This window comes from Plecotus auritus (assembly GCF_963455305.1).
Source record: "Plecotus auritus genome assembly, chromosome: 8".
In the NCBI taxonomy this organism is placed as follows: domain Eukaryota; kingdom Metazoa; phylum Chordata; class Mammalia; order Chiroptera; family Vespertilionidae; genus Plecotus; species Plecotus auritus.
In genome coordinates, this window is record NC_137782.1 from 27,417,446 (window position 1) to 27,445,416 (window position 27,971).

The 27,971-nt window shown below is 50.3% G+C and overlaps 1 protein-coding gene across 1 annotated transcript; it reads left to right on the top strand.

Moving 5' to 3' along the window:
• Positions 1-61: 61 nt before the first annotated feature.
• On the top strand, positions 62-11,028 carry SLC2A10 (solute carrier family 2 member 10). Its single transcript, XM_080683501.1, has 5 exons — positions 62-148; positions 4,146-5,429; positions 5,967-6,089; positions 8,427-8,562; positions 9,082-11,028. The coding sequence occupies exons 1-5, from the start codon at positions 145-147 to the stop codon at positions 9,158-9,160; spliced, it is 1,626 nt and encodes a 541-aa protein (XP_080539627.1). The 5' UTR covers positions 62-144; the 3' UTR covers positions 9,161-11,028.
• The last annotated feature ends 16,943 nt before the right edge of the window (positions 11,029-27,971 follow it).

Consider the following 27,971-nt stretch of genomic DNA (forward strand, 5'->3'; position numbering starts at 1 on the left):
GGCAGCGGCTTGGGGGCGGGCAGGCAGAGGGGGAGGGACGGAGGCGGGCCGGCCAGAAAGTTTGTGGGCCTGGCTGGGACTCCGGCCCAGGGATGCGCGCCTGGCCACTCCGTGCTAGCAGCACCCCGCGGTGTCCTGCTCGCCATGGGTAAGTCGCAATCGGGCGCTGCCCACCGCACAGAGTCCCCGCGACCTCATCTGTGCGGGTGCCCTCCGCCCTGGCTGCGCACCCCTACCAGGGACCGCCCACTCGGTGGCGAGCCCCGCACTCCAGGCCCTGGCTGGGGCCTGGGAAGGGACCTGGGCGTACTCCCTTCCATGCTCCTTTCTGCCCAGGAAAAAGTGACTTGAGAGTGCTCCTTACCTAATGCTGAGCGCTTACTCGGGGCCAGGTCCTCTCCTGACTGCCTCAAGCCTTACAATCCCAGGCAAGGGAAATTGTTCTGTTCTATTCTGAAAAAAAAAAAAAAAATAGAGGCTCCGCAAGGAGCAAATTCACTAATTAATAAACCGAACACCTCTGTTCCCAGGCCTGAGGATGCTGCCCTGAGCATACAGACAAAACCTCTGCTCTGGAGATGATTCAACAGAGCAGTGACAGAGGAGATTAGAATGCAGGACGGTGTGTGGGAGTAAGGAATTCTTTGTTGCTATGGGGGACCAAGGTTTTAATATTTTTCTCAGGATTCAGAAGCCTCAAAGGGTCACTCTGCCCTCCATTCATCTACTGTGTGGCAGACATAGGTTTACAGGTTGGGAGCTCAGTGGAACACATATAATGAGGTGGTGTGATAGTGATGAGGGGGGCAGGTTTTTAAGTAAGCAGGCAGGAGGGCCTCCTGGAGTAGGAGGCATTGGGGCTGAGCTATCACTCAAAAGAACTGAGCTTGCTAAGATCCGAGAGAAGAGCTTCGAGGTGGAAGAAACAGCAAGTGCAAAGGCCCTGGGGCAGGAGTGAGCTGGAGTAGTCCAGGCCTTGTGGCTGGAGCACATTGGGCAAGGGAAGAGCAGTAAAAGGGAGGTCAGAGAGGTAGGCCAGGGCTAGATTATGTGGGACTTTGTAGCCATAGTGAGAAGTTTGGATTTTATTCCAAATAACATGAGAAGCTGGAGAAGGATTTTAAACTTGGGTGGGACATGACCTGAGTTGTGTTTTAAAAACTCGCTCTGGGTTCTTCTGTGGAGACTCAAAATAGCTAACACTGGCTGTCAGGTAGGTAGGCATATGAGGTGGGTATTACTATTATCCTCATTTATAGATGAGGAGGCTCAGAGAGGTTAAGTGAGCTGCACAAGGTCATACAGCGGTGAAGAGGAGAAGCTGGGATAGAACCCGCACTCTGGTTCCAGCTGCATTCCTAACCACTGTACCACACAGCCTCTGATGCACAGGGTGATGGTGACCAACTCCAGCTCTGGCTCCTGCTCTCTCTCACACCCCATGTATCTCTGATTGGCCCTTCTTGCTTAAAGTCAGTTCAGCAAAGCTCTTAAATATGTAGGTTTGGGATTCAGATGGGTCAGCATTTGAGTCCCAATCCTGTTGCTTCTCAGCTATGAGAACACTCTGACCCTCAGTTTCTTCATCTGTAAAATGGGGATAACTGTAGCAGTACCACCTAGCATTGTTATGTAGACGAATTGAGAGAAGGCACCTAAGATTGCATAGAGGAGATGCTCAATAAATGACACTGGTTATTATGACTATTTCATTTCACATTTATTTTTCCTTGTTCTCTTGCCACTGTGACCAGAATCTGTTCTGATGCGTTTTCCAGCAAAACCTGTAGGGTCATCTTTGCCTGTGAGCTCTCTGGCTGGGTTCCCTGTCACCTCAAGAGGAACCTAGGATACAGCAAACAGATTCTGTGCTTTCACTTGATTGCCTCACATGGCCTGGAAGACCTTCCTTTCCGGCAGTAAATTCCAAGAACTGAGGGAGGTGGGGCAAAGAGAGGTAACGATGAGGCAGGACCTGGGCAGCATGATCTCCCCGGGGTGTTTATTGATGGTCATGAACAGGTAGAATAAGGCCAGATGATGGGAAGAAGGGTTAGCAGAAAGGGGGGATTTTTCCACCCATGAAACTCCTCTATCTGTACAAAAATTGCCTAACGGAGATGGGGAGAGGCAGAAATAAGAGAGAACCAAGTGAAATCATATTATGCCAAGGTTTCCTAGTGGAGTGGTGAAGAGAATGGTGAAGAGAATGGTGAAGAGAATGGATTGTGGAGCCAGACAGCCTGCCTTTGAATCTAGGCACAGCTTCTTACTGCTTTTGACCGTGGGCAAGTCATTTCACCTCTCTGACGATCAGTTATTCATTCATTTAAATAATACAAAACCCCACCGTCTAAAGTTGTGGTGAGAATCAAATGAGTTTTTGTACTTAATGCTCAAAGCAGTGCTTTACATGCAGTAACTCACTTGGTCCAGAGAAAACACTCAATAAATCTGGTTACAATGTTATGAATGTTGTCAGGTCTGGGTGGTTTGGCTGGGGCCAGCTCATGAAGGGCCTGGGATATTATGTGAAGGAGTTAGGACTTAGCATGGCGTGAGATACTCCTGGATTACTCTAGATGCTTCCAGAAACATTTAAGTTTAAATATATGGATTAAAATTTCAGAGTAAACTGTATAACTGAACTGCCGATGTGGTAGCCTTTAGCCACATGTGGCTATTTTTACATGTAAATGGATAAAAATGAAATAAAATGAAAATTCAGTTCCTTAATCCCATTAGTCACATTTTAAGTGCTCAAGATCCACATGTGCTGGTGACTACCATAGACCATCTCTCTCCCCCGCGCAAGCCTTCAAAGGCTTCCACCCACTGACAATGAAATTCATCATTGTCCTCATGACCTACAAAGCTCCACATACATGATCTACCCTGCCTGCTTCTCCGACCTCATCATCTCCTCTCACTCACTTGCCGGGTTCCAGCCACGCTGGCCTCCTTGCTGAATAGCACAGTGATTAAAGCTTGCACTCTCTAGCTACATCAGCTCTGCCACTTACTTGCTGTGTGACTCAGAGAGTTTCTTAACTTCTCTGTGCCTTGGAGGAGGATGCTAATAATAATATGTTATAGGGTGGTTGTAAATGAGGAATGAAGTGAGTGAATACATATAAAGCTCCTAAAACAGGGTCTGGTGCTTAGTAAGTGCCACATAAGTACTAGCTATTAATATTAATAGTTATTGTTCAAACATACCAAAAATGGTCATGCCTCAGGGCCTTGGTTCTTGCTGTTCCCTCTGTCTAAAATGTCATTCACCCAGCTTTTATATGACTTTTACCGTCACTTCATTCAGATCTCTGTTCAAATTTTCCCTCTACAGAGAGGCATTAGCTGACTACCCTATTTAAAACAGAAGTCCGCCATCACTCTCAACCCCCTTTCCCTGCTTCTTTAAATGATACCTATCGCCACCTGAAGTTATAGCACAGATTTATTTGTTCATCATCTGCCTTTTCCTATTATTGCCAGCCCTAAGAATACAGCTTAGTGTTGCAGGTGCCAAATAAATACGTTTTGAATGAATGGTTGAATGGATGGGTGGGTGGGTGGGTACATAAGGGATGGGATACACATATGGCTGGATGAAAGGATATATTTGTGAATAGATGGATTAATAAATGAATGGATGTTTGGGTGAATTAAGGGGTATGCAAATGGACAAATGAATGCATGAATATGTGGTCGATAGAGTAGAAGGATAAATGGAAGAGTGTATAATGAAGGGATGGGTTGATTGATCAATAAATAGATGTGTGAATGGATGAAAGGAGGAGTGGATGAGTGGATAGATGGTTCAATAAATGGATAGATAGGTGAGTGGATAGAGTAGTTGATGAAGGGGTGGGTGGATGAAGGAAGGAGTGGATATATGCATGGGTAGATGGATGGCTGGGTGAATGGAGGAAGTAGATGAATGGGTGGAGGGATGGAGGGAGAGATGGGTGAAGGAAGTGGATGGATGGTGGATAATGAGTGGATGGATCAATGGATGATGGATGAATAAATGGATGGATGGATGGATAGATGGATGCAACTGTCAAATGGAGGAGTGGTTGAATGGAGGGAGGCTCTAGCAAGGAACCATTCTGAACTCGGCCCCTGTCACTTTTGTTTTCCAGGCCGCCCACCACCCCTCCTGCCCCTGTGTGCCTCTGTGTCTTTGCTGGGTGGCTTGACCTTTGGTTATGAACTGGCAGTCATATCAGGTGCCCTGCTGCCACTGCAGCTCGACTTTGGACTCAGCTGCTTGGAGCAGGAGTTCCTGGTGGGCAGCCTGCTCCTGGGGGCTCTCCTCGCCTCTCTGGTAGGGGGCTTCCTCATTGATCGCTATGGCAGGAAACAAGCCATCCTGGGGAGCAACTTGGTGCTGTTGGCAGGCAGCCTGAGCCTGGGCCTGGCTGGCTCCCTGGCCTGGCTGGTCCTGGGCCGCTCAGCCGCTGGCTTTGCCATCTCCCTCTCCTCCATGGCCTGCTGTATCTATATGTCAGAGCTGGTGGGGCCACGGCAGCGGGGGGTAATGGTGTCCCTCTATGAGGCAGGCATCACTGTAGGCATCCTGCTCTCCTATGCACTCAACTACGCGCTGGCCACTGTCTCCCGGGGATGGAGGCATATGTTTGGCTGGGCTGCTGCACCTGCTCTCCTGCAGTCCCTCAGCCTCCTCATTCTCCCTGCGGGTACAGACGATGCTGCAGCCCACAGGGATCTCATCCCCCTCCAGGGAGGGGAGGCCACCGAGCTGGGCCTGGGAAGGCCAAGATACTCCTTTTTGGACCTCTTCAGGGAGCGGGATAACATGCGAGGCCGGACCACCGTGGGGCTGGGGCTGGTGCTTTTCCAGCAGCTAACAGGGCAGCCCAATGTGCTGTCCTATGCCTCCACCATCTTCCACTCAGTTGGCTTCCGTGGGGGATCCTCAGCTGTGCTGGCCTCAGTGGGGCTTGGCGCAGTAAAGGTGGCAGCTACCCTGACTGCCATGGGGCTAGTGGACCGAGCAGGCCGCAGGGCCCTATTACTAGCTGGCTGTGCCCTTATGGCCCTGTCCGTCAGTGGCATAGGCCTGGTCAGCTTTGCTGTGCCCATGGACTCGGGCCCCAGTTGCCTGGCCATGCCCAATGCCACCAGGCCATTGAACCTCCCTGCAGACTCTGGCCCGCCAACGGGCTTCTCTTCACATCCACTGTCAACAACCAGCAAGAACCAAGAGGAGCCAGTCTCGCCAACTCCTGAGAAAACCAAGCGTCATTCCAGAGCTGGGGATCCCACAGCTCCTCCTGTGCCAGTCCTAAGCACCGCCTCCCCGGCACCCCCTTCTCCTGCCCCGGAGCGTGCCCTGCTGCACTGGACCGCGCTGGTCTGCATGATGGTGTTTGTGAGCGCCTTCTCCTTTGGATTTGGACCAGGTAGGTGCGAGTTCCTTGGAGGTGGCTCTGAACCTTCTACCCTTCCTAAGGGGAAGCTTGGGGATGGTGCCCTTCAGGGTCTCGGAGGGACACTAGAGGGCGCTTGACCATGAAGCCAGTGTGGCTTTAGCTTCAGGGCTCCTCGCTTACGTGCAGGCGCTCCTGAGGGCAAGGGCCTGACTGCATGTTTGCAATATTGTTTACTTTTAAAAAGCCCCCAAATCATTTAACCTAAAACCCTGAATTTGCTCTTGAATAGCTCACTCAAAGAACTTGAAGGGAATTTAATGAATAGGGTGATCAACTGAAAGTCCCATGTCCCAGGCATCCACACCCTTGGTCCTGGGGAAACCAAGGGTGTTGGTCACTCTAAAGGGATTCTGGGATCTTACAGCCTGTGGGGGAAGCAGCTGGGGAGAATCTGGTCTCCGTAGCCTACCCAGTTTGAATCACACTGATGGAAGGCTGCCTGCTGGACCTTGTGTGCCTGCCCAGTCCGGCCACAGCTTAGGAGCCCTCCCTGCTCTCCTGTCCTAGTGACCTGGCTGGTCCTCAGCGAGATCTACCCCGCGGAGATCCGAGGGAGGGCCTTCGCCTTCTGCAGCAGCTTCAACTGGGCCGCCAACCTCTTCATCAGCCTCTCCTTCCTCGACCTCATCGGTGAGTGCTCTCACCTCATTCCTCGGTCCAGTGCCTCTGGATCCAGGAGCAACCTCCTTATCAGTCTGGGTATAAATGATAGAAAATCCAAGGCAAGCCAGTTTATGAACAAAAGGGAATATTTTTTGTCTTAAATAATTGAAAAGAGGAGGGCAGTTGGCGTCAAGCACCAGAAGCTCCAACAAAACTGTGGCCATCTCATCTCTCTCTGCTCTGCCTCCCACACTGTGGGCTTCACTCTCATGCAGGCCCTCCTGGTGGCACAGATGACCGCCAGCAACCTCACATCAGCAGCCCCAAGGAAAGAGAGCATTTCTTTCCCAGTGGCTCCACCCCAAGACCTAGTATTGCTTCTCATTGGCTCATCAAGATCACATGCCCATCCCTGAACCAATCACTGTGGCTGGAGGGCTGTCTCCACCCCTTGACTCCAGGTCTGGGTCACATACCCACCATGGAGCCAGGGGGCAGGGACAGCCTCTGCCAACCGCATGGACCGGAAGTTGGAGGGGAGTCTACCCCAAAGGAAAATTGGTATCAGGAAAAAGGGAGAGGCAAGGCTGGGAGACAAAGACAACAGAAGATCTGATTTGTGAGGCTTCTGCCTCATCCCAGGCCCCACCAGTGTGTGGGCTGGCTCCATGGATGACTTGGGAGTGGAGGCTGAAAGAGGAGAACTGAGGCACCCACTTTTCCTGGTCAGGGGAGCATCTCTGATTAGTGTGGTGGGGGGAGGGGCATGAGCTCTGGGTGGAGACCTGAGTCTGGGGCTCTGATGTCACCCCACTCCACCAAGTGCAATCTCTTCTCTGTAGCCCAAAGTCCCCACTCCAGAGCGGAGAGTTTTTAAATGTTTCCTATTTGTTAGCAGCAGAACTATTCTTCAAATAAAACTTTGTGCACATGTTCCATGGAAGTGTCTGGCGACGTCCAGAACCCTCAGACACGCTGTAAAATCCTCCAAGCCCCATGATAGGTGACAGTCCACACCAACACTGGTGAGAACTTGTCTGAGACCAGAGGGTGCGCAGTGCAGCCTTTTCTTTTTGTTCATGAGCCAACTCGTACTGGCTCATGCTCACCGGCCAGCAGGAAAGTCTCAGATCTAGTTTGGGTGACATGTCTCTTCTTACCTAGCATCAAACCCAGTCTAAGTGGGGGCGGGTCGGTGGGAATTTTATGGGCACAGAACACTGGGGAAGGGTCTCTGAGATGCTCCTGGCCCAACGTAACCCTTGGTTGTCTGGGCCTTCATTGTGGATCCCACATTCTTAGGGTTCAATGATTTTCCCACTCCCTGCAGCCAAGCGTTTCTTCCTCAAAGGCACAACCACTGCTGGGGGTCTGTGGGAAACATGGGTATCTCCCACCCCAGTCATAGGGAATCCAGACTTCTCCCGACTGCCTTGGTCTTCAAGCATTCCCTCAGGGGAATGAGTGAGTGGATGAGAGAGTAGATGGAAGAATGGGAGGGGTTTATTAGAATTGTATCCTACCCTTATCATCCACATTTCACAGTTGGGGAAATAGGTCTTCCCTAAATCCAGCCAGGTAGTGTGCAGATGAGATCCCAGCCCTCCAGATTCCCAGCCCAGCTCTTTCCCTGCGGATATAAGGATTAAGTGGAGATCAGGCTGGTCAGGGGAGGCGCCTTGGAGGAGGCGTGGCCCTGGCTGGTAGAGGCGAGAATGGCAGCCGAACCATCATTCGTGTTTTTGGCTCAACCCGGTCTCTTTTTTTACAGTCTCCTTTCTCTCTCTTGGGCTGATTGACTTCAAAGGAGTCAGGGTCATCCCAGGGGTCCTGGTCGCTGGCCCTGAGACCCTGGCTCCCCCTGAGTGTCCAGGAAGAGGGAGAGGCTAGGATACCAAGGTTTCTGTCTTCTCTCCCAGACCAATCAGACTGGGGCCAAACTGGCTGAAACTCATTTCCCTGCATGCTCAATTCATGAATCACTAAGGATTCTTTTTCAGGGCTGGGCTTTGCCACCGCTGCCTCCTGCAGCTGTTCCTTTGCTAAGGTGGGCAGTAGTCTCCCTCTGTTCCCATTTTCTGATTCCGGGCACACTCCACCCTTTCGTGTTTTAGATGTGAGTGAGTGGGCTGTCCCAGAAAGACAAGATGCCCTGGGCAGCGTTTGTGGATCTGAGCCCTGCCTCTGCTGGCCTCTGGGACCATCAGTCCTACTCCCGCTTTAAGGTATTTTTCTGACAGTTGTTGGTCATTCTGCAAATTGGCCATCTGGAGAATGCTCTTTAGGCGGGCTGACTTTCATTGCATGACCCGAAACCAGCCAGTTGGCTGCGCCCAGGCCCACACTCCCACTCCCTGTTCCCAGGCACCATCGGCTTGTCCTGGACCTTCCTGCTGTACGGGCTGACCGCTGTCCTTGGCCTGGGCTTCATCTATTTATTTGTCCCTGAAACAAAAGGCCAGTCGTTGGCAGAGATAGACCAGCAATTCCAGAGGAGACGGTAAGGGGGAAGGGCGGGCCTTGGGGAAGAGTCCCATCCAGTCCGAGTGCTTCCCTGCAGGAGCTGAGCTGTCAGACTCGCCCTTTGCAAGAGAGCGCTTTTCTGTTCTTCTTGCCTCTCTTACCAGATGCTGTGCATTTTGTCCTGGCTTCCTACAGGAGCTGTTCTCCTTGAGTTGTTTGGAGTCTTCCTACAACAAAGTTTCATTTGACTTTAAGCCCAGCTGACAGGAATTTTTACATCCTGTAATTGGGAATGACAGGAGGTTAGAACAGAAGGGTAGGGTCAGGCTGGAGCTGGGGACTCAGGGGCACATGGCGGTGAGCGGAGACACAGGGAGACCAAGAGGAGTAGCTGGGTAATTCAGAAGATGGAAATGGATATTAAGGCCAGAAGTAGGAAGGAACAGGTAGGATTGGGGGTGGCGATGGGGGGTTCTAAGGGATGTTCCACTCTTGTCTCCTCCAGGAAGGCTTCCAGGCCCTGCCCCCTTGACTCTGCTCACTCTCTGCTTGGCAGGTTCCCTCTGAGCTTTGGCCACAGGCAGAGCACGTCTGGCGTCCAGTACAGCCGCATCAAGGTCTCTGCGGCTTCCTGAGGAGCCCCGCTGCTTGGGAAATGCTGGGCCCATGGTTTTAGCAGACGAGATCCAGCATCCTGGGCTCCAGAGCACAAGTTCTAGGTGGTTCTTTGAGACTGACCCCTGCTCCAGAGAAGGTCTTCTGTGCTGGGGTGAAAGGGATGAGAGTCTGAGAACCCGAAAGTCTTCATGTTCAGTCTCAGGCTCTGAGGGTTTCTGGGGAGCTGCCTTCTTGCCTCAGTTTCCCCACTGGCCCTGCACATCTCTGCAGTACTTATAATGAGAACTTCTTATGGAGTTTCCACTGTGCCCTGGGCTTTCTCAGAGAATCTCTGGCAGGAAGGCTCTTCTGGTATCCCCCCTCAATCCAGCTGAGGATGCCATGGTCTTTGCTCTTTTGTTTCATCTGGTTGGGACTTCTCAGCGAGGGGGAAGCCTGCTCCTTTGACTCTTGGAAATCAGTTTTGTTCACCCCTCTAATTCTCTTATCTGGAATATTTACCATTAACCAGCAACCCACACTGGTCGGCCAGAGGCTTGAGTTCTAGTCCTGATGCTGCTGGTGTCATTGCTGTATGACCACAGGCCTCAGTTTCTCCCATTTGTACAGTCAGGGATGTGGACCAAGTGGTTTTTAAGATCTCTTCTGACACAAACGAATTGGAATTCTAAATGCTGATAATACAACAGATATTCAACATGGGCCTGCTCTCAAGTCGCTAGTCATCTCTCGGGAGGATGTAAGTTTCATTAGGGGGAAGGTCGAGAGAAGTCCAGAATTAAGTGCCCTAACATCCAGCGTGGAAGGAGCTGCCGGGGCTGTCTCCAGGATGGTGCTGGCTGCCCTTTCATGCAGAAAGGAGATGGGTTTGGAGGCCCACAGACCTGGTTGTCAGTGTTCCCTCTACCTCTTGGCTGCTGTTGACTTTGGGTGAGTAACAACTCCCTCAAGCCTCAGTTTCCGCTTCTGCAGTATGGGGGTGAGTTCACCTCCGGGGTGTATTTAACTCCATCTGGGAGATCTTCGGCTGGTCCCATTCAGCTAATCAGGGAGTCGGGGGTGTCTGTTCACCTCAGTACCCATGCTCCCCCCTTTGGGACATTGTGAAGGGTTGTCCCCCCATGGGTGAGTCACATAGAGATTGAACAGGTAGTTCAGCCAGTGGTCACTGAAGGAAGGGACTGGCCAGAGTTCCCGGATGCTGAGAATGAAGAGCTAGAGGAGGCCCAGGGTGCTGGCATCAGGCGAGATTTTGTCATCGTGCTGCTCAGCTGGGGGGTGCTGGCACAGCCCCCACAAACTCTGGTCCCTCGACTTCTCTCCTCTCCTTTCTACATACAGATACTCCTCGACTTGTGATGGGGTTACAGCCCAATAAACCCATTGTGAAGCCAAACATGCATTTAGTACACCTCACCTACTAAACACCAAAGCTTAGCGTGGCCTACCTTAAACATGCTCAGAACACCTGCATAAATTAGCCTGCAGCCGGGCACAACCATCTAGCAAAACACTGTCGGGTACCGGTTGTGTCCCTTGTCATCGATGGAGTGGCGGCCTGGGAGCTGAGGCTCGCTGCCGCTGGCCAGCGTCACAAGAGAGTACGTACCATGGATCACTAGTCCAGGAAGATGGAAATTCAGAATTCCAAGTGCGGATGCGTATTGCTTTCACGTCATCATAAAGTGAAAAAATCATAAGTTGAATCATCGTAAGTTGGGGTGACTGTACTTCCCTTCAGGCCAGTGGGGTGCTGGTGCTGGCTCCTACTGGCTCTGAGAGCTGACGGTTAAATTTTCAGGATTTTTGAAAGCTTGAAACACAGTTAAACACAACCATTAAAGGAAATTAAATTACTTAAACTCATAATCAAATAAATTGTATTAAAAACAAAGGAAATAAACACTAAAAACGCATCACTTCCTCATTTTACCACATTTTACTACTATCTGTGCTCCGGAGGTTACTTACATCTATTGCATCTTCTGAGGGACACGGGGGAGCCTGGGCATTTCCTGCTGATTCCACCTCCATGAAAACTGGCCATGGGGAGTGTGTTGGCACCACCGAGGGGGGAACATTACAGATCAGGGCTTGATGTACTGTTTTGTTGGTTTTCCAGTCTTAAGACTGTGACAGATAGAACGTGCAAATAAGACACTATGTCCATTGTGTCTATGGCCAGTACATTGTGAATGGTACAAAAAATGGAGGAAATACTGTTTTATGATATGAGCTGTTTATTCAGCTTAGCAAGCAAGTTGCTCATGCCATGGATGAAGGAGTTCTGACAATTGTTTTACCGCTTCATTGTTTTACTTTCCTCTGACTCATCAATGTAAACAGAAATTGCAACCAGCATGCGTGTTGGAACGCCACTTGTGAGCGTCTTCAGGTGATTATTTGTCGTCTAATTTTGTCCAGCCATGGCTCAATTGCAGTAATAGTTGTTTGTGCATACAAGAGTTTGCCAAAAAATAAAAATCATTCCGTGAGAATTAATTGGCATTATGGAATTTATAACAAAGGGCATTTTCAAGAAAGTGTTTATATTATTTGTAAATTTTGCGCAACAAACACATTTTTCATCCCAGCAGAATTTACGTGTGTGTATGCACACGCACATACACACACACACACACACACACACACACACACACACACACACTTTTCCCCTGGAGAGCAGTTGTTAAACACTTACCAGCACATCCCTGCTAAAATCTGTCCGTGGGGCCCCTCCAGATCAAATTCTCTCTCCAGAGACTCCCAAACCTCTCTCAGCTCTCCTTTCCTGTCAGCCTAGGAGAAATGCGTTTCTAGTCTTAGGGTGCATTCTCCTCTCTTTTGGTCAAGGTATAAACTCATAGACCACGCGGGGAATGTCCAAGAGTAAGCCTGTTGTATTAGGCAGTAGGGAGTAGTGAGGTCTGTGGAGACGGGCAAACACAGGCCCTCTTTAAAGGGAGCGCCGACACCCAATTCCCAATTCCTGCTGGTGGCCGCTGTGTAAAAATGTGAGCCCGATGTGGCCTGACCATCTGAATCTTCAAGGAAATCTAGAAATTCAGACTTCCATGCAAAATTTCCTGATTTTAAAAATAGTATCAATGGATTCTTAATTGAAAAATAGCTTTTAAACTCAACAAAACACACCTGCAGCTAAATGATGACCTTTATTTTTTATTTTATTTTATTAATATTTTTATTGATTTCAGAGAGGAGGGAGAGGGAGATAGAAACATCAATGATAAGAGGGAATCATTGATTGGCTGCCTCCTGCATGCCTCACACAAGATCGAGCCTGCAACCCAGGCATGTGCCCTTGACCGGAATCAAACCCAGGACCCTTCAGTTCACAGGCCAATGGTCTATCCACTGAGCCAAACTGGTTAGGGCTAAATGATGACCTTTAGTACGTGCCTCAGTTCTTGATGCCTTCCCCTCTGAAATACCTTTCCCTCTGAAATGCCTTTCCTCAGGGGTTTTGAGGCTCCCGGCTTAGTTTTTGTAAATCAAGCAAGCTGAGTAGCCAGGCAGCTTAATTTAAATAGGTGGGAAGTGGTGTTATTGAACATGGAGAAAAAAAGACATGCAGGGTTCAAATGGTTCATACTTCAGATATATTATACTGGTTACAGTTAGGTGTGTGACTTGGGCAATTGCTCATCTGTATAATGGGAACGATGCTACCTATTATTTAGAGATGCCATGTGTCCATCACTAGTTCAGAGCTGGGCTCATAGTAGGTGCTCAAAATGGTTGAGTAACTATTCCAGCATCCTCCAGGGACATCTGGCCCCCAAGAGGAGGATAATGAGGGCAAGGACCAGGTGGCAGTTCAAAAGGGGGTGGGACCAAAATTATTTTTAATTTGGGGTACCTCCTAGGTTCTCGAGATCTTTAGCACCAATCAGAAAGGAGACATGGCCTGTTCATGGATCTGCAGGGTGGATGCTGGGAAATTCTTCTCCCACTTACACCTTCCTGTGTTTGGCCAAATTGCATGACACAGACTACTTACTGAATGCTTTTGCCTTTCAACCTGTTGCACAGACGGGTGATCTGCCCTGGTGTTAACCACAGGTTTTCTTTATGTCTTGGTTCTGATGTGATTGAGGATCGTGGGGTTTCCTGGCACAAAGATGATCTGAAAGGAGCTGCAGGAGGGAGAGGTGGGGGTGTGAGGGGCTACATAGAGAGGAGGGGACCTGGCCCAGATGGAGGGGCCAGAAAGTGCACATGTGCAGACAGCACACCAGGTTTGAGTTCTGCCACGGCTACTTGCTAGTTTTGCCTCTAAGCGCCTCGGTTTCATCATCTATAAAATGGGGCACTCGCCAACCCTACCTCAAAGGTTTGAGGACAATTAATTGAGATTTCAGTTGGAGAAACCACTTTCCAAGCTGTAAAGGGCAGTGCACCCAGAGAGAGTGGGTACCCTCTGGAACTTCCCCCAGAACTAGGCAGGGCTCCCCCCACCCAAGGGCTGCCCCCACTCTGACCCAGGGCCAGACTCAGTTTCCGTATTTGTTCATTTTGCTTCCAGCGCAAATATTTTTTCATCTGTGGCATAGGAGGAGGATGGAGTTTTGACATGAGACAAAAAAAATGTTCAGAGCCACGCTCTGAAAGTGTTTCCAGACCCCACATGCTGGGTCCTGTCCAGGGTAGAAAAGAATCCTCATGGGTGGGTTGGTACATGGGTTTGGAGTTTTTCCTCCTCATGAAATTTGAAGTGGAAAAGCTGACATTCTGCTTTTAATTGATCCTCACAAGATGCGCAAAGTTCCCAAGCAGACTGTTCTGTTGAAAGCTTCATATTCTAAATGAAATTAAATAACTAAATCAAATTTAGTTCTTTAAAATTGTTTCATTTAATGAGATGAATGGCAGCACACAAAATATCACACACATTTCGGGATTATTATCTCATCTACTTAGCTCTACCTTGTGCTAAAATTGTCTTGAAGCATTTGTTGACTCATATTTAGGTCTTCTAACTTATCTGCCTGATACAGTTTCTCACTGTTCGTTTGCATTCTTTATTTTCTGTGACAACATTTGAGAATCTTTAACGTTTGTTATTGCACATAAAGTCAATAGCTTTCTCAGTGTGTGTGTGTGTGTGGTTAAGTGTGTGTGTGTGTGGTTAAGTGTGTGTGTGTGGTTAAGTGTGTGTGTGTGTGTGGTTGCGTGTGTGTGTGGTTGTGTGTGTGTGTGTGTGTGTGTGTGTGTGTGTTCCCACTGCATTTGGCACTGCAGAGTGGCTAAATTCTTCCAGATTTGGAGCCCGATGCCATCCCAACTCGCCTGATTTGACAAGCTGGGTCACTGGTTCCAGAGATGTGATCCCAAAAGCTCTCTCTGTAGCATGTCATTCTTCGCAATTATAAATTTACATTTACTTTAAAGCTGGTCGATACAATTTCAATATGTACAGCAATCATGAGATTTTTCTAAACCTCCAAGTTACTGGTAGAAGGTGAATAACATGCCTGTGTGTTTCATTCATGGGACGGATAGAAACCTCACCGATTACAGAAGCACTGGTGACACACGGGTGGGCGGCTGTCCCTTTGACTTTCCAAAAGCCAGAGCTAAGCCTAGCATCCAATGGCCATTGTTGTCTCGAGGCCGCAGCCAACACCAATCTTGGATGTACATGATTTTCTACTCTGAATGGCTATTCAACAAGATATTAACAATGTTTATCTAGTAAGTAGTGGAATAAAAAGGAATTTTAATTTGGTTGATCATGTTTTTCTGGATTGTCAAAAATTTCAATGATTAATATAAAATTTGTAATAAAATTTTGAAAGAACCTCAATAAAAATTACTACAAACCATAAAGATCAGAGTGAAGCTGCGGTACATTCGGTTATTATTCAGTAACCATTTGCTCCCTCCCCCTCCCCACAGAGTGCACTTTGTGGCCTCATGATGTCGTTCTTGTCTATGAACATACATCAAGCTGGTTAGAAATAAGGAGAGATATTTGGACAGATAGGTATTTTCACATCATTGAGATCATACTGTGTGTGAAACATGGAGGCATCTACCCTTTTATATTATCAGCTCTTTCACATGAAGCTTACTTCATGTGCATGCTGCCCTTGCCAACGTCAAGCTTGGTAGCAGCAATTTCTCCCAGTGTCTGGCTTCTCTTCATGTCCGCGTGTGTAGAAAATTGAATTATGTGCTCACCAAGTCAACATTCGTTTTCCTGGCAAAGGCTGAATCTGCCAGTGGAAACAGAGTGTTTTCATTTTCTCTCTTTCTTCCTCCCTCTCCTTCTATGCTTTTCTGGTTTCTCTGTGGGCATCCCCCCCCCCCCCCCCCCCGCATTTGGAAACTGTGAAGTTGCTAAGTTCTTCCAGATCTGGGGTCCAATGCCATCCTACACCTCTGGATTTGACGGGCGGGCCGGTGGTTACTGAGATATGATCCATAAAGCTCTCTCTGAGGCCATCTCTCAGTCAGATGTCAAGTCACGAGATGGGAGATGGCAGCCATGCTGCATCTGGAGGCCAGGGTCGGTTGCCTTCTCCCTGGAGAGTGTCTGCCCCGTGCTGGGCCCAAAATAAGTTCCATTATAGCCTTGACAGTTTTTCAGCTGTCGTGCAACCATATCAGAAGTTCTTGGCAGGAGCTGTAAAATTTTAGCTCCAAATAAACTCTTCATTGCTCTTTTGCCACCATCTTCAAATGGCCATAGTAACTTCCCTGACTCCATTACCATTACAATGCGGCCGACCCTTGTGTTAGCACCTGAGATTTCCATCCTTTCCAGCCGTGGGCAAACTACAGCCCGTGGGCCGGATCCAGCCCGTTCGGCTGTTCTATCCGGCCCGCGGAGCCAAAAGAGCGGAGGGTTCTCTTGCTCTCCCCTCCGCTCCTTTACTTTGAATTTATATTAGTTCACACAAACACTCCATCCATGCTTTTGTTCCGGCCCTCCGGTCCAGTTTAAGAACCCATTGTGGCCCTCGAGTAAAAAAGTTTGCCCACCCCTGCTTTAGGCGCACCCTTCCTATCACCTGATCAAAAGCCTCAATGTGAGAAACCAGGAACTACCCCCTGCCTGCCATCGCTGTATCTTTGAGCTTGCCTGTGGGGCTGGACCTTCCGGGACATCAAAAGAGTGGAAGTCAGAGGTGCAGTCAGCCCTCAGCTCTCTTTCCCTCCAACTGCCCATCAAACACACAGTGGGATAGTTCTTTATCTGGCTTTGCGTGAGCTACTGGGCAGTTCCCACAGTTTGTCTGCTCACTCTTAGATAATGATAAAAGACAATATGATGATGAGAACAATGAAATGTCTTCCAGTCACTTCCAAGTGTAAAACGGTCTAAGTTCAGTAATTAAAATGTTAAATCGTGTCAAAAATTCAAACTTCATTCATGTTACACCTTTCTCCTCCGCCACTCTTACTTCCTCTCCCTCCCCTCCCCCACAACCTGACTCTCACCAGGTAAGGGGCATGAAGGCCTCACACACTGGTGCTGTTAGGATGTGGCCTCATGCTTTCTAGGCTTAGTGGGTGTTTGCAGCCTCTTTCTTCTCTTAGGGGGTGTGTGTGTGTGTGGGGGGGGGGGGCGGGGGAGGGGCGCTGTTCTTGGCAAGTCCCTCCCTGGGAACCTCTGAATGAACTTCCTCAGACTCAGGTGATGTGTCTCCTCCTGCTGGCCACTTTCCATTTTGCCCACAGATCCTTGGCATCTCCACACGACCCCTCACATTTCCAGGTCCTCCCACTGGGAATTCCAGGCCATCCCAGGCCAGGGGCTTCTGTGGGATTCAGATCCAGTCCCTAGAAAATGTGCACCTTTGACCAACTCTAGAGCCACTATCTGATGCCCCTGGTAATAACCCATCATCTTGCACAGGCTGAGCAGCCATAACCTCGAACTTCTGTTCGCCCTTGAGGATATTCTCCTTGGGGACTCACCCCTTCTCCGGGCTGGACACTGACCAAAGCTTAGCCAATCAGAGCCAAGGATGCTGCATCCTGGGAAATATTTTTAAATATCATAGGAGAGACTGTCTTTTTTTTTTTTTTTTTAACTGATTGCTGAGGGACTGGGATATGTGCCTAGAGCCGTGTCTGCCCTTATGCTACCAGCAAGGAGAGCCTGGTTGAGGATGAGGCCAAGACAAGGCAGCGTGAGGACAGGGAGGGAAATAGATTCCCGACATCCTCTGAGCATCTCCTGTCCAAAGTCAGACTCACCCGTGAACATCTTCGATATGTGAGTCAATACATTTATTTTTCTTTTAAGCCAGTTCCCGCTATTTTTTCTTTCACTAGCAATCCAGAGACCTGGCTGACACAGAAAGAGGAGGAGTCACAGGCCAGGAGGGGACATGATGACGCATTTAACCTGAGACATGCCCGGTCTTAAATGTCCCCTTAACATAACTCCCATCAGGAGTTTCAGCAATTTCTCAATTCAACAGATATTTCCGAAGCACCTTGGTTTCTCCGGCAGCCTGGAAGTGACTGTTATTATCCAGGTTTCATAGGTAAGAAAATCAGGCTTCAGCAAGGACACGGCACCTGCCCACTGTCACACACACTGGATGGCAGAGCGGGGTCTCAGCCCCATGGCGTCTGTCCCCAAAGCCCCGGTGCTCCCATCAGGCTGCAGCACCTGCTTCGGGAGGGGCCGCCGCCGTTACCAGCCAATGCCTGGCCGCGTGTTGGATCGCATTCCCAGAAGGAGCTCCTGGAACAGCTGGGCACAGACCGCCCTTCCCAGGGGGCGACGGGCCTGTCAGGGAAGGGGTGGGCGGCAGCCTCCCTACCTCCTAGAGAACCTTCAAATCACGTCCATGTGGCCCCATGAGCCGGATTCTTCCTGCAGTCTCTCGCGGGACTGAATACCTTGCATCCAGTGGGGGCTCCGGCATAGTTTATTGAGGAAAAGACAGTGGGCAAATGTTTGCCACTGCAGCACAGTGCCAGGGCTGCGGTTCAAAGTGGCACGTCTCGCCCCCCCGAAAGGACTGCGTACACATGCAATTCTACGCCCGAGAGTTTAGCCCACAGACACACTGGCTCAGACCCATGCCAGGACCTCAGCGCAGGGTTGGGCACTGCCCAAGCGCTGGGAGGCACCTTTCACATCCTGGGGGATGCGGTGAGAGGTAGATAACTTTTCAATGTCTGCCTCTGTGTGCTGTGTGATTTTTTGTTTCTGTTTACCATCGCCAAATATAATTCTTCCAAAGAAAACCTTTAATGTGTTTGCATTTCTTAGTACATTGCTTGGCACATCCGCGCTCAGTAAGCACGAGCAGCCACTGCCATCATCACCGTTACTGTCTTTAAAGTGCTGTTTTGGAACTCCTTTAATGTTATTACACCAGAGAGACACACGAGGGTGCACCAAGCACCTATAAAGAAGTGTTTTCCCAGCAGCCCTCCGAGGCTGTAGTTTTGAGGGTGCAGTGGTAGAGGGGAAAATATTGGGGGTCCTCTATGAGTGACAAGGGCAAATCTTGGCTCCATCTTGGTCAGTTGGCCAAGCTTTGCAGTGAAATGACCAGGCTCGTTTCCTGAGCGTTTCCCTAATGGAAATCAGGGTGAATCCATTCTGACTCCTATCTTTGAACGCAGTCAGAATGAAAAAAAAAAAAAAAAAAGATCCTCAGGTAAAGATTGACAAAAAATAAAATAAAAAATAAAAATGCACCCAGAATCAGGCCACTTCTCTTCACCTCCATCACTAGAACCCTGGTTTGGGCTGGCATCCTTTCCCACCTGCACTGTGTCAGCGACCTCCTCGCTGGTCCCTACCTCCTCCCTCATCCCTGACCGTCTATGCTTCACACACAGCCAGAGGGATCCTGGTAAAACCAAGATTTACCACAACCCTCCGGACCCCCACAGTGCCCTCCTCATTCAGAGGAAGAGCTGAAATTTACAGTGGCATCAAGGCTCTTGGAGAGCTGGCTCCTTGGTCCCTCCCGACCTCAGCTCACTCCGCACTCCATACACTCTGCTCCAACCACTTTGGCCTCCTTGCTGTTCCTCAAACACACCCCACAAGCTCCTGCCTTCTGCCCGGAACAGTCTCCCCCAGGTATTCATGAGGCTCCCTCCCTCAGCTCCTTCCAGTCTCTGCAAAAAAGTCACCTCCTCAGTGAGGCTCACCATGATTGCTCACCTAGTAATCCAACCCTTCTGTCCCCCTTACACTGCCTCCTGCTGCCCAGACCCCACCTGACGAAGCAGATACTTGTGTATTTTCTGTTTCTCTCTGTCAGAAAGCAAACCCCATGACAGCAGGGTCCAGGTCTGTTTTTTTAATTCACAGACAGTAACATGCACTTTCTGTGCTACAGTTCTGCAAATTTTGATGAGTGCAGAGTTGTGTAACCAGCACCACGATCAAGATACAGAACAGCTCCACCGCCTCCAACAATGTCTTCGAGCTGCCCCTTTGCCAACCCGTCCTCCCCCTGCCCATTGGCAACCACGGATCTGCTCCGTGCCCGTGAGGTTGTGCCCTTGACAGAACGTCATAGAGGTGAATTACAGAGTAGCTGGCCCCCTGAGGCTGGCTTCCTTCGCTCAGCATTGATGCTTTTGCGACCCATCCGAGCTGCAGCATCTGTCCTCAGTTCATTTCCTTCTGCTGCCGCGTTTCCGTCCGGCGGGTGGATGTACCGCAGTTTGGTGATCCACTCCCAGGGAGGGACAGCTGGGCTGTCCCCAGTGTGGGGTGATTATGAATGAGCTGCTCTAAACTTCCACGTACTGCTTTTTGCATGCACAGAAGTTTTCCTTTCTCGAGGTTAAACGCCCAGGAGTGGGATTGCTGGGTCGTATGGTAAGTACGTGTTTAACTTTATGTGGAAACTTCCAGATTGTTTTCCAGAGTGGCCGCCCCGTTTTCCATCCCCACAGGCAGTGTGGGAGACGAAAGCTGCTCTGCACCCCCACATTTGTCTTCTCCTCACTATCGTATCTCTACCACCCAGCGTAGAGCCTGGCACGTAGTAGGTACTCCACAAATATTTGCAGAGTGATTAAAGGGGTGACTTGGGACTATCACACCAGGAGGCTTTACAAACATAATGGGATAAAGTTTGCAAAGCTCTTGGCATGGTGCCTGGTCCTTAATATGCACTCAAGGCCCAAGGGTCTTTGTTAGCATCAGGGGCCACCTCCTCAGGGCCTGGGTCCCCACATCACCACCTCCTCCATTCTGATCTCGGGCTCCCAGCTCCAGGATTTGGGGATAGAAAGATCTTCTCTCCCCTGAAACTGAGGCGGTGAGGATCCCCCTACTCCTAGGAGGACTCCCTACGCTTGTGAGCACTTTCTGAGCCAATCTCACGGCTCTCCCTGCTCCAGCGTAGGAGGAACCCTGGGAGACTTGGATCCCACTGTGTTTTCCTTGCCTCCCCACTCAAGAATGAGCGGTCCACAGGCCAAAGAATGGAGCAAATGTTTGTTTTCCTAGCTGGCCCTGTCCCCTTGAGGGGGACACCAGTGCCCCCACACCGCTGAGTTCCGCCAAGCTCTTTGGCCTCCCTTCTCCTCCCCCACCGGGGACCTGTTTGCCAGAATCTTTTCACCACCTTTTATTTTTCACGATACCTCTGACCCTTTGTGCTATTATTTTTCTAGGTTAATTGAATACGTTCTCCGCACCGCGGAGGCCTGCGGACAGCGCCAAGCACAACAGGCCCTTCGTGAAGGGGGCCTGGGAGGCCCCTCCCACCTCTGCAGCCCGGGGCCTGCTCAGGCAGGGGCAGGGGGATGCTTATGGGGGAACAGGAATGTGAGTGAACCTTGCAGGCCAGGCTGGCAGCAGCCTACTGGGGCGAGGGTGTGGCCAGGGAGGAGGGAGGCTTAGGCTTATCTTTCTACCCCCCTTTTCTTATCAGAGCAGATTATCCCTCAGTTCTTCGGTAGTTCACGTTGGCATTTTCTGAGCATCTTCTCACAGCAGAAGACGAGCTAAGTAAAAGCCAAGAGCGCAGGGTTCTCAACCGGGGGCGGCTGTGCCCAGGGGGCGTTTGGCAGTATCTGCAGACCTTTGGGTTGCTATGACTGGGAGGTGAGGAGCTGCTGGCAGTTAGTGCTGCTCAGCTCCTGGCAGTACACAGGAAGCCTCCACCACAGAAAGTGACCTGGCAGGATGCCGAGGCTGAGAGACCCCCATTTATCACTGTCCTGCTGCGTGGATGAGGAGACAGAGCCAGAGCAGTTAAGTAACGTGTCCTGGGAAACACAGCCAGGAAGTGTCAACCCAGAAAGCCCGACTCTGATGTCCTCCTGTGCCTCCCACTCTTAGAGTTCATGGGGGCGAAGGGGGAGGGGGGCTCATTCAGGGCTGGGAAGGGGTGGGAGTCCCAGGGGTCTTCTACAGAGAATGAGAGCACAGGGACTTCGGAAAGATTCCCAGGGGGATGGGAGAGTCTGTCATGATCCCTCTTCTCATCCACGTCTAATACAGGAAAAACCTGCTTCCACACTTTGGTGGGACACCTTGCGCTGTCACCCCCAAATGCCCCTCTTAAGGCAGATTCTGGGAACTGCTCTGCAGTACCCAATGACAAGCCGCAGAGGGCGCAAGAGTTCCTTTGCTCCTTTCCATCCATAGCTTTTTCATTATAAAGGAAATAGATGTGCCTTAAAGAAAATACGGAAAATACCTTTAAAAAGCAGAACAAAGGAATATAAATTGCCCGTAGTCCCACCTCCAGTAAAAGCTAAAAATGTAAATCGTGAGTCTTTTCTGACTCCCCAGGCGAAGTTGTTCACCTTTTTGTTTTGTTTTGATATCTTCTCGTGCAGGTGTAATTGTCCCGAAGACATGGTTTTATGGCCTGGATTTTTCACATAAGGTTATATCAAAAGGCTTTTCTCTTGCACGACAAGCCCTTCATACCACCCTTAGCCACTTAGTGACTGATGGCTGTGGAGCAGATGGATGTCTCCACTCAACAGTCGTGTGTGAAGCTCCTACTGTGTGCCAGGCTGGGTTGTGCTCAGTGGGGGGACTGTAACAAGCAAGGAGACCCAGGTCTGGGAGACAGACATAGCCAGGGTCATTTCAGATGCGGGGCAGTGCTGGGGTGGGGGCGACACCCAGGGTGGTGTGATGGAGAGCTTGTGGGTGGTGGTTCCTGCCTCTCAGGGGAGGGGACATTCGAACAGGGACCTGGATGATGACAGGGGTTGGCCTGCAGAAGGAGCTGGGAGACCAGTGCTTCCGTCAGGAACATGCCTGGCACGTTTGAGGGAGGAGCTGGGAGGGAGGCACCGGCTGAAGGCCTGGTGATGTGAAGTGAGGTGGGCAGCAGCCAGACCAGGTGCGTCTTATGGCAGCTGCAGAGGAACTTTGGTCTTCATTCTAAGAGCAGTGGGGTGTCTCGGATGGACAGGAGTGACAAGCTCTTTGCACTTTTTCTTGGGGCTGGGGTGCTGCAGGAGACTGGCTGGGAAGCTGTTGCAGTTGCCCAGCAAGAGGTGACCATGGCTCAGGCCAGATCAGAGAGTGGGGGGAGAGATGTGATCAAATTCAAGGTCTATTTTGGAGAAAGGCCCCTGGGCTTGTTGAGAGATGCGAGTGGGGAGTGAGGGACAGTGAAGGGTGCCTCCTGGGTTTCCTGTTAGTACCTCTGGGCAGATGGCAGTGCCACACGTGGAGACTGGAAAGGAGGAAGGGTGACTCACGCACTGCTGCCCCTGCCTAGCCCTTCCTGGGGCCGAGTTCACCTGCCTGGGCCTAAGGAGGGCGTTGTGCTTTTCTGCTTCCTTAGTGAAAATAAAGAACAATGGTACTAAAGGAGGAGGATAAAGACTGAATTCTGGTCTAAAATATAGGATTCTCTTGCATTTTATTTTAAAAAATCATGATTTGTTTTCTCTTTCAAATTGCAAAAATAATTAGAGGCATTGTAGCAACGTTTATAAAACACTAGAGGACCAGTGCACAAAATTTGTGCACTGGGGGGTAGGGGCCCTCAGCCCGGCCTGTGCCCTCTCGCAGTCCAGGAGCCCTTGGGGGGATGTCCGACTGCAGAGAGCGGGCCTAAGCCAGCAGTCGGACATCCTTAGTGCTGCTGTGGAGGCAGGAAAGGCTCCCGCCACCACCGCTGTGCTCGCCAGCCGGCCAGCCAGTTGTGAACCCGGCTTCGGGCTGAGCGGCACTCTCCTTGTGGGAGTGCACTGACCACCAGGGGGCATCTCCTGTGTAGAGCATCTGCCCCCTGGTGGTCAGTACGCACCATAGCAACCAGTCATTCTGCCGTTTGGTCAATTTACATATTAGCCTTTTATGCCTGCGGGATCGGGCTGAAACTGGCTCTCCGACATCCCGAGGGGTCCCAGATTGCTAGAGGGCACAGGCCAGGCCGAGGGACCCCACCAGTGCATGATCAGGGCCGGGGAGGGACACGGGAGGTTGGTCAGCCAAGGAGGGACCGCAGGAGTGCTCCAGGGTGTGTCTGGCCCATCTCACTCAGTCCTGATCGGCCAGACCCCAGCAGCAAGCTAACCTACCAGTCAGAGCGTCTGCCCCCTGGTGGTCAGTGCGCGTCATAGCGAGCGGTTAAGCAGCCTTAGCATATCATTAGCATATTACACTTTGATTGGTTGAATGGACAACTGGGCGACAGGACACTTAGCATATTAGGCTTTTATTATATAGGATGGGTCAGCACAAAATGGGGCTAATGGGCCCCCAGATCCCACCACCCAGAGACCCTCAGTAAGCCTTTTGGAGCTTCCTTTACCCTAATATCTTTATCAATATCTCTACCTGTGCCTCATTCATTCATTCAACAGATTTTTGGGGAGCAGCTACTATGTGCCAGTCACTTTTCTAGTTGGTGACAGTGTTCAGGGACTAAAAAGACAGAAGTCCCTGCCTTCATTGAGCTGACACTCTAGTGAGCAATAAATACAAGAAGCAGTACTAGTAAATGATGCCATATATTATAAGGGGACACATGCTGGTTAAGTGGGGGTTTGGAATTTTAAATAAGGTGATAGGGGAAGGTGTCCCTGAGCAGGTGACATTTGAGCAGAGAGGCCTAAATCTATGGAGGGAGCAAACCAGGAGGGCAGCTGGGGGAGGGGAGGGAGAACAGCAAGTGCAAAGGCCCTGAAGAGGGAGAGCCTGGTGTGATTCAGAAAGAGCAAGGCCCATGTGTCTGGAGCTGAGGGAATGGAAGGAGAGGGTCAGGACAAGGAGGAAAGGGGAGATGTGGGGGCCATGTCAGCCACGGAAGGGATCACAAATTTACTGAGTGACATGCAAAGTCACAATAGGACTTTTCTTTCTCTGTAAAAATCTTATCTAATAAAAGAGCAATATGCAAATTGACCATCACTCCAGCACACAAGATGGTTGCCCCAATGTGGTCAAAGATGGCTGCCCCCATGTGGACACAAGATGGCTACCACAAGATGGCCAGCAAAGGAGGGCAGTTGGGAGGGACCAGACCTACAAGGGAGGGCAGTTGTGGGCGATCAGGCCAGCAGGGGAGGGCAGTTGGGAGGGACCAGGCCTGCAAGAGAAGGCAGTTGGGGGCGATCAAGCCTGCAGGGGAGGGCAGGTAGGGGTGACCAGGCCGGCAGAGGAGGGAAGTTGGAGTGTCTGGGCCTGCAGGGAAGGGCAGTTGCAGCGGGGCCAAGGCCTTCAGGGGAGGGCAGTTAGGGGTGACCAGGCCTGCAGGGGAGGGCAGTTAGGGGTGACCAGGCCAGCAGAGGAGGGCTGTTAGGGGCAAACAGGCTGGCAGGGGAGCAGTTAGGCATCAATCAGGCTAGCAGGGGAGTGGTTAGGGGGTGATCAGGCTGGCAGGCAGAAGCGGTTAGGGGCAATCAGGAAGGCAGGCAGGTGAGCAGTTGGGAGCCAGCAGTCCTGGATTGTGAGAGGGATGTCCGACTGCCCATTTAGGCCCGATCCCAGTCGGACATCCCTCGAGGGGCCCCAGATTGGAGAGGGTGCAGGCTGGGCTGAGGAACACACATCCCCATGCATGAATTTTGTGCACCAGGCCTCTAGTTTTATTATAAATCCAAACAAAAATCGAGAAAACAGTACGATCAACCCCACATACCCACCTCTCAGTCCCAACTGCTGGTCCACCCACCGCCCCAGCCCACTGGGTGCTTTTGAGGCAAAACACAGACATCATATCAGCAGCACCTAAAATGAGGTTTGGCCCATAAAAGGCCCTGCTGAAATGGGTGGTTATTAACAGAAGGAATGAGTGAGTTTGTGTGTGAATGAATGAATGAGAGCAATGAGAAGAACCCCTGGAGGGAGAAAAGGAGAGTGAGGGGAGGCCGAGACGTTGCACTCCTAAGAGAGGGATTCGGAGTTGCAGACCACGGTGGGTAGAAGTATAGGAACAGATCCCCAGGAAATACCAAGCCTCGTGCAATATTACAGGTTTTGAAATGTAGCCTTAATGTGATTTTTTCATTTTGGGAGCAATAAAAATGTAGGCGATGTCTGCTCAGAACATACTCCCTGATTCAATTTCCACTCCGTGCGTGAGCGTGTTGTTAAATTGTCTGGTCCCACGGTTAAGAGCGATAGATTCATAGCTCGAATGGGCAGGTCCAGGGAGCTGATTTGGGATTTGGTTCGCCTGGCAGGTTTTCCGTGCAACCCTCTCATCCTGGGTAGCACCGAAGTCCCTGAAGAGCACCTGATTCTAAGCCTTTTGACGAGATCCCACGGTAAAAACTGCAATTTACATGGTGACCCAGCACATGCGCATGCACACACCCCCTCAGACACACAGGTTGTAGGAAACGATACTTACCTTCTTCATGCAACGCACCCTGATATTTTCTAGGTCGTTTGTTTTAAAAATGATGTTTACAGCCCACCAACTTGCAGAGCTGTTGAATGGGCCACAGCTCAGTTTGAAAACATCAAATGCCTTCTGTGTACAGACAGGGAAACTGAGGGGTCACCAAGGTGGGCTAAGGATCTTGCTAAGGTCACACAGCACGTTAGTGGCAGTTTCAGGGCAAAGGGACTTCCACTCTCCATCCTGTGTAGACACCTGGGCGTCTGGGAGTCCAGGGGACAATAGGGAGCCTTTGAATGGAAGAATCCCAGCATCGAGGAAAGAGATTTGGCTGTGGTGCCCTGTCTGCTCCATTCAACTTCCCCTCCACCCTGTCCCACCAAGCCACCCTCTATCACATGTGCTGCCTGATTGTCCTCATGTTCATGGCCAGCAGACAAGGTCATATTAATCTGTTCGTTTCCCTGTTTTCCGTCCCACGCCCCTCCCCCAAAGCACCAAAAACGCAATGTGCAGGAGAGCAAGGACATCCCTATATGGGGTTCTGCAGTGTCCCCCGCTCTCAGAAAGGTGTATGGCACATAGTAGGTGTTCAATAAATTCTTATTGAACAAATACAGGAATAAAAGGATCAGCTTGCAGCTGGCATCCAGGTTTTGATGAAAACCAATCTCAGACCACATGCAACTTACACAAATCGACATTTATTAACAGGCAGCAGAGAACAGCCTACAGGTCCGTCGGAAGGCTCAGCGGGCTGCCAGACCCCTGTCCTTGGAGGCTCAGAAAATGCTTTGCAGGAAAGGCTCACTGGGGCAAAGGCAATACTATTCCAGCAGCAGGATTTGTCTAACATCCATGGGGTCAGGACCAAGGCCATTTAAGGATCACATCTTGGGTGCCGTCACCTAGCTCAGCCCTGTCCTACAGACCTCGTGGCAATGCTAGATGTCCTATTCTGTGCTGTTCAGTACACTAGTCTCTAGCCACATAAGGCTATGGAGCCCTTGAAATCCAATTAGTGTGACTGAGGCACTGAATTATCAATTTTACTTTAACCTTGGTGAATTCACATTGAACTTGAAATAGCCACAGTGTGGCTGAGGCTGCTGTATTAGACAACACAGCCCTCGTTTATTAAACCCTGCCCGTGCAATCCTCCCATCCTGGGTAGCACCAAAGTCCCTGAAGAGCATCCATTTCTCACACCCTCTTTGCTAATCATCAGCGATGGCCTCTTCCAAGGACCCTTTATTGTCTAATGTTCCTGTGCCAATGAGCAAAGCCTCTGGTGTTGACCACACATAGAGCCAGTGGGGCCATTGAAGTCGCTGCCTCCGGGCTGTGGTCTCTCTGATTACATGATGGGGATCGGCCTGGAGGATAAACTCCTGATTAGAATCACTGGCCACCGCTGAAGTGAAGGTTGGAATTAACTAATATGCTTATGTCCCCCTGTCTCCGCACAAGTAGCAGAAACATTAAATACATTTGTATGTAATTTCGATTGTGGTGGGACATGAAAGATGCTGAGACAGTGAATAACAGGAGAGGCTTCCCTGAGCAAGTGATTTTTTAACTTGATGTTTCAAGTTGAAGACAGAGAGGAATCCAGGGGAGGGCAAAAGCCGAAAGCATAGCAAGCAGAGGTCACCGCAGGTGCGAAGGCCCAGGGGTGCACTTACTCCGTTTGAGGGACAGAACGAAGACCAGTATGGCACGCCAACAAGGGCCCAGACTTTCTGGCTGTGCTGTCACAGCAAGAATTTGGGATTTGGTTCGCCCGGCAGGTTTTCCCATCCTCTGCTTGAGACGCTGGCAGGTACCGGGTTAAGCAAAGCTCAGAAGAAGCCAGAGATTTCCAGTTGAAAAATACCCTTTGTATATGCTTTCTGCTACAGGATCCAATTTAGTATCGATATTCTCGTTAAAAAATAATAATTTCCATTAGATTGAGGCCAGAATGCCCCGCAAAGCCTGGGGTGGTTTGCCAATTGATTCACAGAATGAAATCTTATCTAAAATCTTTTTATTTTATGCT